The sequence below is a fragment of the Elephas maximus genome, chromosome 23 (assembly GCF_024166365.1).
Source record: "Elephas maximus indicus isolate mEleMax1 chromosome 23, mEleMax1 primary haplotype, whole genome shotgun sequence".
Taxonomy (NCBI): domain Eukaryota; kingdom Metazoa; phylum Chordata; class Mammalia; order Proboscidea; family Elephantidae; genus Elephas; species Elephas maximus.
Window position 1 is genome coordinate 78,996,314 of NC_064841.1, and position 13,245 is coordinate 79,009,558.

At 43.1% G+C, this 13,245-nt stretch overlaps 1 protein-coding gene across 4 annotated transcripts in view; it reads left to right on the plus strand.

Moving 5' to 3' along the window:
* The first annotated feature begins 5,738 nt into the window (after positions 1-5,738).
* ATP11A (ATPase phospholipid transporting 11A) overlaps positions 5,739-13,245 on the plus strand; it is a 103,891-nt gene continuing 96,384 nt past the window's right edge. For 3 of the 4 annotated variants that reach the window (XM_049867606.1, XM_049867607.1, XM_049867608.1), the window contains exons 1-2: positions 5,756-5,894; positions 6,779-6,901. In XM_049867606.1, coding sequence (XP_049723563.1) covers positions 5,886-5,894; positions 6,779-6,901 — 132 coding nt within the window. In that variant the 5' untranslated portion in view covers positions 5,756-5,885. Of the gene's footprint in view, positions 5,895-6,778; positions 6,902-13,245 lie in introns of all 4 variants that reach the window. The other variant, XM_049867609.1, reaches the window with a different exon arrangement.

Here is a 13,245-nt window from a genome sequence, read left to right on the forward strand (position 1 = left end):
ACGAGTTTGTGTTGTTTTTTTTTAAATAACTTAAAGAGCTGTAAAATAGCTCAAGGGCAGTCACATGGGAAAGGCGTGTTTTATGTACCCAGTGCAGTCTTCCATGGAAACACTCATTTTTCTCTATGCCCTCATGGTCTAATAGTCTTCTGAATGTTGAAGAGACAACACTTTTCCAGTGTGTAAAGTGTATAATGCAAATGGGTATGGTTTTAACTGATTAACTTAGAGTTAGGTTTGGGTGGACAGGAAGAATCTATTCCTGACAGTTTAGGGTTGCATTTGGCCAAAGAACGGTATCGAGGAATGGCCTCCTCTTAAACATATCTAGGGATGTCCCTGGGTGGTGCAAATGGCCAAGCACCTGACTACTAACCAGGGTTGGCTTTTGAATCCACCCAGAGGCACCGTGGAAGAAAGACCTGGCAGTCTACTTCCGAAAGATGGCAGCCACTGAAAGCCCTGTGGAGGCAGATACTTTCAAAGGGTTTATTTGAAAATCTAAATTTTTAATTTATTTCTGTAAAAAGAATTCATCTATTACAAGCATGACAACAGTGTGAACATTTGTTAAATCTGAATAGTTTTTTACTTTCTTTCGTTTCTGTATGTTTGAATTATTTCATAACATTTAAAAAGTCACTGTCTGTCTCTTTAAGTATGAGTGAAAGTGAGTGGAGAACTTTAAGTATTATCAGTGCTGAGAAACTGAGTATACCTACAAACAGTGGCCAGCCCATACGTGACGACAGAACTCTGACCCACATCCTGCAGCAAGCAGCCTGAGAAGCCCAGAGTGATCAGGACTTGGTCAGGACTACCAGCTTTCTCCAATCACGATTAACAGGAAAAGCCAAATATGCCCCCTAAACCAATCATGTAAGAGGCCACACCTGCAGTGAGCCCGCCCCCAGCTTCCCCGTGCCGTCAGCCTCCAATCAGAGCCTTCCTCTTTCTTCTCTCTGAAGCTTTCCAACTCCCTGGCCTGCTACATACCAGCAGTCGTGGCTGACTTTCTTGCAAGCTCTGAAAAAGAATCTGTTTTATTTGGTTTTTTGGGGTGGTTGTCGTTTATTTCCGCAGTGATTAATTTTGAAATCTGTTCTTTACATACTTAAAGAGCATATTTAGAGAACATTGGTGGTTCAGTGGTGGAATTCTCACCTTCCGCCTGGAGACCAGGGCTCAGTTCCCAGCCGGGGCACTTCCCGTGCGGCCACCACGCCTCTGTTGCTGGTGGTTTGCCTGTTAACTGTGATGCTGAACGGGTTTCAGTGGAGCTTCCAGACTAAGACAGACTAGGAAGAAAGGCCTGGCAGCCTACTTCCAAAAATTAGCCGGTGTGAACACTATGAATCACAACGATCGTATCCTCAACCAGTCGTGGGGATGGTGCGGGACCAGGCCTCATTTTGATCCGTTGTGCATGGGGTGGCCATGAGTCTAAGGCAGAGGCAACGGTAGCTAACGGCAACCACAAACATGGGTCCGTCTGTGTAAAGTCACGCGTCGTGCCTGTTGTCCAGCTAACCTCTTTCCCAGTTCCCTGTGTCTCCTCACTGATGCGGTAATCAGCTAACAGCACAGAACAGGTCCCGGATACCTCATTTTAGCCACCAGGATAAAGCACGGAAAAGCACTGGGAATTCTTCAGTGCTGTCAGCTTTGCTGTCTTGTTGGAATTACTGCTTTACTCCTGGGACTCCTTTGTTAATTAGTACTTAATCAGTTGTGGACAAGGCCACATGGCTTGCTTAGATTAGTATTGTCACATGTGTGCTGGTTGACACTGAACTCTGCTTAAAGCATTTTGCTAATTGATGATTTACGACATTTTCATGTTATTAGCCAGGCTTTCGTGGTGGTGGTTATTGGTTGGAGTATTCTCTGTCAAATGTGGAAGTCATACCAACTCAGTCAAATGATCTGTAGGGTGAGGAGTCCCAAGTCCTGGCCTCAAGGGTCAGGAAAAGTAGGAATAATATTTAATGAAGTGCCACAGCACACATTGAAGATGGATCTATAACTTCTGCCACTTGAGCGTTACCTTGCACAGGCAACCCGTTTGTTGGCAGTGGCCTCGAGGAGCTGTGGCCTGGGATTACCCCTCAGCCACCAAATGCGAGCTCTCCTTGCCTGTCAGAAGGACTGCACTGCCAAGCATGTGAACAAAGGTTTTGCATTTTTTAGGATCAATCCCAAATGTCAAAAAATATCTTCAGAATAAAAAAGAATTAAGGGAAGGAGTCCGTGAAGGATGTTCAAACCATGTCAACATGATTTGCAGTGACGTCTCTTGTGGCTCCTGTTTATGGGATTACAGTTATCCTTTCTCCAAACTCCTACCTCCTTCTAGAAAGATGAGTGGGAAGGTAGGCTGTGGTGGATGTCCTGTTTGGTTATGATTTCACTGTAGAAGGGGTGAGATGGGAGAGAAAACCTGTTTGTTAGCCTGTCTGTGCAGTGTGAACCACATCTTTTTATTCTTCACATGGCCTTTCTGTCACTTCCCCCTCCTATTCCCTGTCTCACCTTAGCCCTTCCTCAGAGAGCGGCCTTTCTCCTCCGGCTCCAGACTTGGAATTTTTCCAGCAGTTCCACTCTTTCACCGTTTCGCACCATTGAGAGCGCTGATGCGGGACCAGAAAAAAGACAGAAAAACAAGACAGAGTTCATGCTGTAAAGCCTTTTTTTTGGCCCAAGTTCCAGTTTGAGAGTGAACACTTTGGCTGACGTTTGGTTCAAGACTGGTTACATTAATAAATTACGTAAAAATAATCGGGGCCAGTACATTTGTTTTCATTGCTAGCGTACAAAGAATGAGAATCTGAGAGCTGGAACGATGACAAAGCTCACCTCGTCTAATCCTTTGATCTCACTGCTGATGAGATCTGATGCAGAGATGTTTAGTGACTTGTCCAAAGTCACACAGCACACCAGCAGCGAACCAAGTTTCCTGATTCCCCCACACAGCGCTTCGTTGTTGTGTGCTGCTAAGTCAGTTCTGACTCAGAGCCACCGTAAAGGACAGAGGGGAACTGTGCCATAGGGTTTTCTAGGCTGTAATCTTTACGGGAGCAGATCACCAGGTCTTTCTCCAGCAGAGGCTGCTAACCAAAAGGTTGGCGGTTCAAACCCTCACAGTGGCACAAAACATATAACTCTGTAAATTGACATAACTAAAAACGTCAGAATTACACCAGGCAGTCTCCCGGAATGTGGTTTGTTCTATTTTCTACCTTTTGAGCATTTAACTATAGTCTGCTTAGAATTTGAACAGTTGTGAAGAGAATAACATTGATTTTAAATCACCTTGATTTTGAATCTGAACCCAAAGAAATGTTTCCCACCCATTTAATAAATGTTCTGACCTCAGAAATTATTGCTTTTTCTTCATCTTCTTTGAGTCCTGTAAGGCTAAGCTAAGGAGCCAGAGTAGAAGGGCGGTAATGACTTCACTGATGTTCCAGGGACACTGAGTTTCAGTCCATCGAGTTTTACTCTGTTAATAAAAGCAGGGAGCCTTAAGGAATTCTGGGTTGTGGGCTTCTGTTTTCATACTTCAACGAACAATACAAAGGTGGCTTTCTTGTACAGAGTTCAGCTTTCATTTAATATGCATATAATTCATTCTCAAATTAATTTTTTGTTTTCATGGTCTAAGGAAGCCCTAAGGCATGCTGGTGTGCAGTTAATTTTCTGATCTTGTCACACAGACAGGAATACTAGTTCTTCCTGTTAAGTGGCAGTTGTTTAAAATGACATGTAAATTTTGAGTTTTTGTGTTTGAGTTGTTTAGTGTAATTATTTAATGTTGTTGTTAGGTGCCGTCGAGTTGGTTCTAACTCATAGCAAACCCATGTACAACAGAATGAAACACTGCCAGGTCCTGTGCCACTCTCACGATTGTTGCTCTGTTTGAGCCCGTCGTTGCAGCCACTGTGTCAGTCCGTCTTTTTAAGGGTCTTCCTCTTTTTCGCTGACCCTCTGCTTTACCAAGCATGATGTCCTCCAGGTACTGATCTCTCCTGGCAACATGTCAAAGTATGCGAAGTGTAGTCTCGCCGTCTTTGCTTCTAGGGAGCATACTGGTCATACTTCTTCCAAGACAGGTTTGTTCGTTCTTTTGGTGTATTCAATATTCTTTACCAGCACCACAATTCAAAGGTGTCAGTTCTTATTTAATAATAAACATCTATTATTATTTTTTTTTTTTATTAGACAGCGTCAGGACTATGAGTTGGCCTCAGTAAAGTTCATCCTGTGCCTCCAGAGAGCAGAGGTCATGTTTGTCCTCCGACGGGAAATGGCAGGGAAGCATGGGGCCCTGTGCACAGAGTGAGCACCAGGTGTGACGCCCAGGAGGCTTTCCGGCTTTCAGACAGTCAGCGTGGCGGCTCTTGAGATTCAGCTGCTGTCTGTGAAGCTTAGGAGCAAGGTTTTCAGGATTTTCATTTTTGTATTCAAAGTCATATTTTTATACTTTTCTTTCTTCTTCTGGTCATGTAAAATATATATTTTTTCAATATGACTTTCTGAAGAATCAGAAGCATCAGCTTGGCTGTGTTCCAAGAAAAGAAAAAATCAAAGACCTTTTCTATTAGCTTTCATATGTAGAGGTTTTTAAAGTCATTGCTCTTTATTGACGTTCTCATGACGGGCGGGGAGGAGAGAGGAAAGGCTGCTGTTGGTCAGCGAGATTGTCACTTCAGATGAAGTCAGAGCTTGCTTTGTGCTTTGCCAGAGATGAGGCAGCCTGGCCTTCAGCATCACCAGGAGGGCTCGTACCAGTGCTGACCAGCAGAGGAGGCAGCCTGGCCTACGGCATCACCAGGAGGGCTCGTACCAGTGCTGACCAGCAGAGGAGGCAGCCTGGCCTACGGCATCACCAGGAGGGCTCGTACCAGTGCTGTCCAGCAGAGGAGGCAGCCTGGCCTACGGCATCACCAGGAGGGCTCGTACCAGTGCTGACCAGCAGAGGAGGCAGCCTGGCCTACGGCATCACCAGGAGGGCTCGTACCGGTGCTGTCCAGCAGAGGAGGCAGCCTGGCCTTCGGCATCACCAGGAGGGCTCGTACCGGTGCTGTCCAGCTTGTTTTGAATCTGCTCCCTGCCATCTGGGGCAATAATTACTCTAGAACCTCCAGGCTCCTCTGCACAAGCTGCATCCCACGTTTTTGCAGAGGAAAATGCACGTGGCTCATTTATGGTGCTGAGCCACTCACATCTGACCAGGTAGCTGCTTTGTCTATTTCTGTTCCCAAGGAAACGTGAAGCCTCATCTGCCTGTAACGAGCGCCATTTCGTGTCTGCCGCACATTTCTGGAACGTGATTGGAGTTACAGAGACTAATTTGGTCTTTTTCCTTTAGTTTACACAGAGTCTTATGGCAAAGCTGGGCCCTAATAAAAGGAAACACAGTGCACAGACACACAGGTGGAATTTATTAAAGTAAACGCGCAAACCTTTATGCAGCTGCTATGCATCCTGTGCTGTGGAGGGATACAAATGTCAAAGAGAGTTTTTACCCAGGAAGTTGATCAATGACAATAGTACATGCACACACATGTGCACGCACACACACATGTGCACACACGCGCGCGCACACACACACACACAAAACCAATGGGAGACTTGTAAACACGACATGGAGCAAATAGAAATGCTGGATTGCTTATGTTGCCCCAGCCTCTTGGGCTTCGAATAGTCGGGATTTCTCGAAGCAGCGAAAGGGATGGGCCGTAGTAACGGAAGAAAGGAGGACGCCTAGTACTTCGTTAAAAATCTTTCGGGCTGGTGCTTTGCTGTATGTTTCATTTCTGTTTTCCGACTCCATTCTCTTGGCAACTTTGTGAGTGAGAAGGGCTACCATCACTGCCTCATAGATGACAACGGTAAGGTTCAGAAATACCACCTCGCCTGCGGTTACACAGCTGGTCACTGGCTCAGTGTTGACTGAACCCAGGTCTCTTTGGCTCCTGTGCCAATTCGTCTTTCCTGTTACATAACATTGCCTTTCTTCTCAACTAGGAGTATTTCAGTCTCCTTTTCAGCACTGTTTTATCACACCTCAGAAAAGCTGACGGTTCTCCCAGAAGACCTGGAATGTGGTACCAAGACCACACAATAGGGCTTTTATTCTGAGCCTGCATTCTAGTCTCAGTTCTGTAGCTAAAGTGTTTAGTCACCTCAGAGCTGGGAGCACACTGTCTGGTTGAGTGTTTTTAAAAGATTTTTCTATTCAGAAGATATGTATTTAATGTCTTTTGTACACAAGACTCTCAGTAATACAAAAATGAATCAGACCTGAGTCCTTTTTTCTATCCAGAAAAGCCTTGAGTTAAATAATTCTTAGATTTTGAATTAATGGTTTTACCCCTTGTTTTCAAAAACTTCTAATCATCGTTGTCGTTTCTCTTCGAGAAGCAGTAAGATTTTGCGCTTGTGTTCTGTTTCTCAGTGAACCCACCCTGTCTTAGTTCCACTGACACTCAGCTTTTGAACGTTACCCATGTACCACTTCCTGGAGTACAGACAGCCTGCTCAAATGATCTACTTGAAGATATTTGGCCACTAATTTGAAGAGTTCATATTGTCAGAATTGGCCCCTAAATCTGAAGAATTTAGCTCTCCTTCTGTAGCCCAGAATGATGCTCTAAGCCAGACAATATAGTTTCTGTTAATATGAACAAGCATAAATGAAAGCCAGTGTTTTAGGTAAGAACTTTTTCACCGGAATTATGAGGTGCCTGAGATCATCTTTTGCTTTTTTCCACAGTGTGCTGGAGAAGAGAACTGGGTGGACAGTCGGACCATCTACGTGGGGCACAGGGAGCCGCCTCCAGGCACCGAGGCCTACATCCCGCAACGATACCCGGATAACAGGATCGTCTCTTCCAAGGTGACTTTGTCTTCTGGTCTGGGTGTTTGTTCATTACCTAGAAGAAAGTACTGTGGAGAGTATTAGCAATTTATGACAGCAAACACCAACACTCCTCCTAGCACTGCCCTCATAGCTGCTATTCTACTCTTAGCTAGGGACTTCTGATTAGAACTTTACAAAGGGTTTTTGCATTTGTTATCCTTTTAAGACTTGCCAGCTATCACAACACGTTTCCTTTGATTCTCTGTTAAGTACGTTGTGGACCCAGGGCCACGTTTGAAGTCCAGGACATTGACTTCCTACTGCTGCCACTTATTAGCTGTTTGGCCATGTGCAAGTCATTAACTGCTCTCAGCCAGAATTTCCTCATCTGTAAAATACATACAGTACTGCCACCTTTGACATAACGTGTAAAATTGCTTTGTAAACTCTAAAACTCTCAGTAAATGTAAGAGTTTATCAGGTGCTGCAAGTTTAAAGTGGGAAAAATGTGACTTGAACGTCATCACTTAAATGAAGCGTGTTACTCTTCACTGACTGGAGAATGGAACCGTAGAGGACATGTTTACACAGTTAGAGAACAGCCAGTAAAATAGTCCTTAAGAATAGAATTTAGAGTTAGTTTTTGGCTTTCAAACAAGAAAAGTAAGTGGTGGGTATATTAGTTTCCTGGAGTCCCTGAGGGATGCTTACAGTTAATGTGTTGGGGTGTTAACAGAAAGGTTGGAGGTTTGAGTCCATCCAGAGGCCCATCGGCAATCTACTTCCAAAACATCAGCCATTAAAAATCTTATGAGGGCATGGTTCTACTCTGACACATATGGGGTTCCCACGAGCCAGAATTTCCCTGAGGCTGCCATAAGAAAACCCACAAACTAGGTGACTTACAGGAACAGAGATTTGTTGTCTCACGGTTCTGGAGGCTGGAAGTCCAAATCAGCATGTTGGCTGGGTCAAAGTTTCTTGTCTCTCCCACTCCTGGTAGCCACGAGTGCTCCGTGGATATAGATACATCTTCATAGGGCCGTCCTTTCTCTGTCTCTCTGGTCTCTTGTTTTATGAGGACATCACTCAGATTGGATTAAGACACACCCTGTTCCAGTATGATGACATCTTCAAAGGCCCTATTTCCAAACAAGGTCGTGTTCACAGGTACCGCGGTTAGGACTTCAACATATCTTTTTGGAAGAAACAGTTCAATTCATAACACAAGGCGACATGCTTTCCAGATTATAGAGAACTTTTCCTTTCAGGTGCGCCAGTGAGTGTGTGCGTGAACGTGTGTGCACATGCCTGGCTGTATTAGATATGTGGATCTAACTACACGTACACCTGGTTCCTTTCTGAGTGATCAGAGTGCCCCATGTTGTTAAAAATACTTGACAACGGAAAAGCTTCACTTTCCCAGGCACTTTCTTGATCTACTTGGTGGAATGTGGCTGGAAGCTAAGGATGCTTTATTTATTATAAAAGCCCCTGGTAAAGGTGTTTGGGTGGGGATAACCTACAGCATTGATTTCATATTCCATTCCAGACCCCTTTGTTATCTGAGTCAATTTTTAGAGCCAATTTATAATTTTCATATTTTCCTTTTCAAATATTTGTGCAGACAGTTGCTAACAGTGATTTTAAGACAGGTCTTGCTTTTTACCACGATAAAAACTGCATCATTCTTTTCCTTTGCCTAGAGTATATTTCTGTCCCTGCTGTTGCAGCTCCTTGACCACAGCATCCCTGTATGCACTGTGACAGCTCCTTGACCACAGCGTCCCTGTATGCACTGTGACAGCTCCTTGACCACAGCGTCCCTGTATGCACTGTGACAGCTCCTTGACCACAGCGTCCCTGCGTGTACTGTGACAGCTCCTTGACCACAGGTCCCTGCATGCACTGTGACAGCTCCTTGACCACAGGGTCCCTGCGTGCACTGTGACAGCTGGAAGCATCACTGGTTTCTAATAAGGGAAATCGTATTCCGGGGGATGTGGAAGGATGGGGGTGTTGTTACAGAATTGCTGGTTATCAGAGACCTTTTAGAAAATATTTCTTCTCACTAAGCTCCTTCATACCAGGAAGCTCTAGAATAGGAACAAATAGAATTAAAGTCAACATGCTTTAAGGAGAATAAATTCTAGGAGAGAGTCAGGTGTCCCTGACTGCTGAGCCCACATGTAGGATGGGGTATTAGGTGCTTGAACACCTTCCATCTCAGCCTCAGAAGAAGAAACGGAACCGTGCTCTCAGGTGTGTTTGTGCATCGCATGGTCTTCATTCTTCACAGAGGCTGAGACTGGTGGCTTAATGTCTCAGTTTCTACTAGATTGTGGTAGGTAGTTTCAAAGAAAAATACGCATAATCTGTTGCTAATCAAAGCCAGTAAGGAAAAGGCTCTGAGAAAGGTTAAAGGCTTGGAATCTAAGCTGATAGCTGGGTTGATAGTGGCATTGATAACCTGAAATGGAAATCTAGAGCACATAATTGAGGATTCTTAGAATGTATGAAAAATGGAACTTAATTTATGCAACTGAGTTTACCACCAGTTTTGCAGAACGTGCTTGTGGCACCGTATCTTTGTTTTCTTGAGAATGAAAATTCTATTTCTACCTTTAAAAGAAGACTGCTCAGAAAGGCTTCTTCACCATATCCCTGATATCAAAACCAGGTAAAGACATCACAAAAAAAGAAAATTACAGACCTATATCCCTCATGAACATAGATGCAGAAATCCTCAACAAAATTCTAGCCAATAGAATTCAACAACATATCAAAAAAATAATCCACCACAACCAAGTGGGATTTATACCAGGTATGCAAGGCTGGTTTAATATTAGAAAAACCATTAATGTAATCCACCATATAAATAAAACAAAAGACAAAAACCACATGATCTTATCAATTGATGCAGAAAAGGCATTTGACAAAGTCCAACACCCATTTATGATAAAAACTCTCAGCAAAACAGAAATTGAAGGAAAATTCCTCAACATAATAAAGGGCATGTATACAAAGCCAACAGCCAACATCACTCTAAATGGAGAGCCTGAAAGCATTTCCCTTGAAAACGGGAACCAGACAAGGATGCCATTTATCACCGCTCTTATTCAACATTGTGCTAGAGGTCCTAGCCAGAGCAATTAGGCTAGACAAAGAAATAAAGGGCATCCGGATTGGCAAGGAGGAAGTAAAATTATCTCTAATTCCAGATGACATGATCTTATACACAGAAAACCCTAAGGAATCCTCCAGAAAACTGCTGAAACTAATAGAAGAGTTTGGCAGAGTCTCAGGTTATAAGATAAACATACAAAAATCACTTGGATTCCTCTACATCAACAAAAAGAACATCGAAGAGGAAATCACCAAATCAATACCATTCACAGTAGCCCCTAAGAAGATGAAATACTTAGGAATAAATCTTACCAAAGATGTAAAAGACCTATACAAAGAAAACTACAAAGTACTACTGCAAGAAACTAAAAAGGACCTACTTAAGTGGAAAAACATACCTTGCTCATCGATAGGAAAACTTAACATAGTAAAAATGTCTATTCTACCAAAAGCCATCTATACATACAATGCACTTCTGATCCAAATTCCAATGACATTCTTTGATGTGATGGAGAAACAAATCACCAACTTCATATGGAAGGGAAAGAAGCCTCAGATAAGTAAAGCATTACTGAAAAAGAAGAAGAAAGTGGGAGGCCTCACTCTACCTGATTTTAGAACCTGTTATACAGCCACAGTAGTCAAAACAGCCTGGTACTGGTACAACAACAGGCACATAGACCTGTGGAACAGAATTGAGAACCCAGATATAAATCCATTCACATATGAGCAGCTGATACTTGACAAAGGCCCAGTGTCAGTTAATTGGGGAAAAGATAGTCCTTTTAACAAATGGTGCTGGCATAACTGGATATCCATTTGCAAAAAAATGAAACAGGACCCATACCTCACACCATGCACAAAAACTAATCCAAGTGGATCAAAGACCTGAACATAAAGACTAAAACGATAAAGATCATGGAAGAAAAAATAGGGACAACGTTAGGAGCCCTAATACAAGGCATAAACAGAATAGAAAATATTACCGAAAATGACAAAGAGAAACCAGATAACTGGGAGCTCCTAAAAATCAAACACCTATGCTCATCTAAAGACTTCTCCAAAAGAGTAAAAAGACCACCTACAGACTGGGAAAGAATTTTCATCTATGACATCTCTGACCAGCGCCTGATCTTGAAAATCTATATGATTCTGTTAAAACTCAACCACAAAAAGACAAACAACCCAATCAAGAAGTGGGCAAAGGATATGAACACGCACTTCACTAAAGAAGATATTCAGGCAGCTAACAGATACATGAGAAAATGCTCTCCATCATTAGCCATTAGAGAAATGCAAATTAAAACTACGATGAGATTCCATCTCACTCCAGCAAGGCTGGCATTAATCCAAAAAACACAAAATAATAAATGTTGGAGAGGCTGCAGAGAGATTGGAACTCTTATACACTGCTGGTGGAAATGTAAAATGGTACAACCACTTTGGAAATCTATCTGGCGTTTTCTTAAAAAATTAGAAATAGAACTACCATGCAACCCAGAAATCCCACTCCTCGGAATATACCCTAGAGAAATAAGAGCCTTCACACGAACAGATATATGTACTCCCATGTTTATTGCAGCTCTGTTTACAATAGCAAAAAGCTGGAAGCAACCAAGGTGTCCATCAACGGATGATGGTTAAATAAATTGTGGTATATTCACACAATGGAATACTACGCATCAATAAAGAACAGTGACGAATCTGTGAAACATTTCATAACATGGAGGAACCTGGAAGGCATTATGCTGAGTGAAATTAGAGGCAAAAGGACAAATATTGTATAAGACCACTATTATAAGATCTTGAGAAATAGTATAAACTGAGAAGAACACATACTTTTGTGGTTGCGAGGGAGGGAGGGTGGGAGAGGGTTATTTACTGATTAGTTAGTAGATAAGAACTACTTTAGGTGAAGGGAAGGACAATACTCAATACACGGAAAGTCAGCTCAACTGGACTGGACCAAAAGCAAAGAAGTTTCTGGGATAAATTGAATGCTTCAAAGGTCAGCGGAGCAAGGCGGGGGTTTGGGGACTATGGCTTAAGGGGACTTCTAAGTCAATTGGCAAAATAATACTATTGTGAAAACATTCTCTATCCCACTTTGAAATGTGGTGTCTGGGGTCTTAAATGCTAACAAGCAGCCATCTAAGATGCATCAGTTGGTCTCAACCCACCTGGATCAAAGGAGAATGAAGAACACCAAGGTCACACGATAACTATGAGCCCAAGAGACAGAAAGGGCCACATGAACCAGAGTCTTACATCATCCTGAGACCAGAAGAACTAGATGGTGCCTGGCCACAACCGATGACTGCCCTGACAGGGAGCACAACAGAGAACCCCTGAGGGAGCAGGAGATCAGTGGGATGCAGACCCCAAATTCTCATAAAAAGACCAGACTTAATGGTCTGACTGAGACTAGAGGAATCCTGGCGATCATGGTCCCCAAACCTTCTGTTGGCCCAGGACAGGAACCATTCCCGAAGACAACTCATCAGACATGGAAGGGACTGGACAATGGGTTGGAGAGAGATGCTGATGAAGAGTGAGCTGCTTGGTGGACACTTGAGACTGTGCTGTCATCTCCTGTCTGGAGGGGAGATAGGAGGGTAGAGATGGTTAGAAACTCGCAAAATTGTCACGAAAGGAGAGACTGGAAGGGCTGACTCATTAGGGGGAGAGTAAGTGGGAGTATGGAGTAAGGTGTATATAAGCTTATATGTGACAGACTGACTTGATTTGTAAATGTTCACTTAAAGCTCAATAAAAATTATTTTTAAAAAAAGGCTTCTTAAAGTGGTAATGCTTTCACAGCTCAGAAAGTTTACTTTCATTAAATCATAGGGGTGTAAAAGCATTGTCATGTGAAAAATTATAATTGGGGATAAAGATGCCAATTTAATTATTTTAAACCTCTAACATGTTAGACAGAAGCACATTCATTGGTGATTTAGGAGTAAGCAGACTTTCCTTTTTGGAGGAGATACCTTTGAGTGTCGGGTAGAAGAATGGAAAAGTCATGATTCTGCAGAACGGCCCCTTCCTTGCTTGCTGTGGATGTGCAGACCAAAAAACCAAGCCAAACCCATTGCCGTCGAGTCGATTCCCTCTCATAGTGACCCTCTGTGCAGAAGTCCCTCCTAAATTATCTTTGAGCTCACCGTCAGGGGATCCTTTTCAGATAGGATCTCAAGAGAATGATGGCTAACTACTCGTTCCCTCTTAAAAATTATACTTTAGGGCACAAA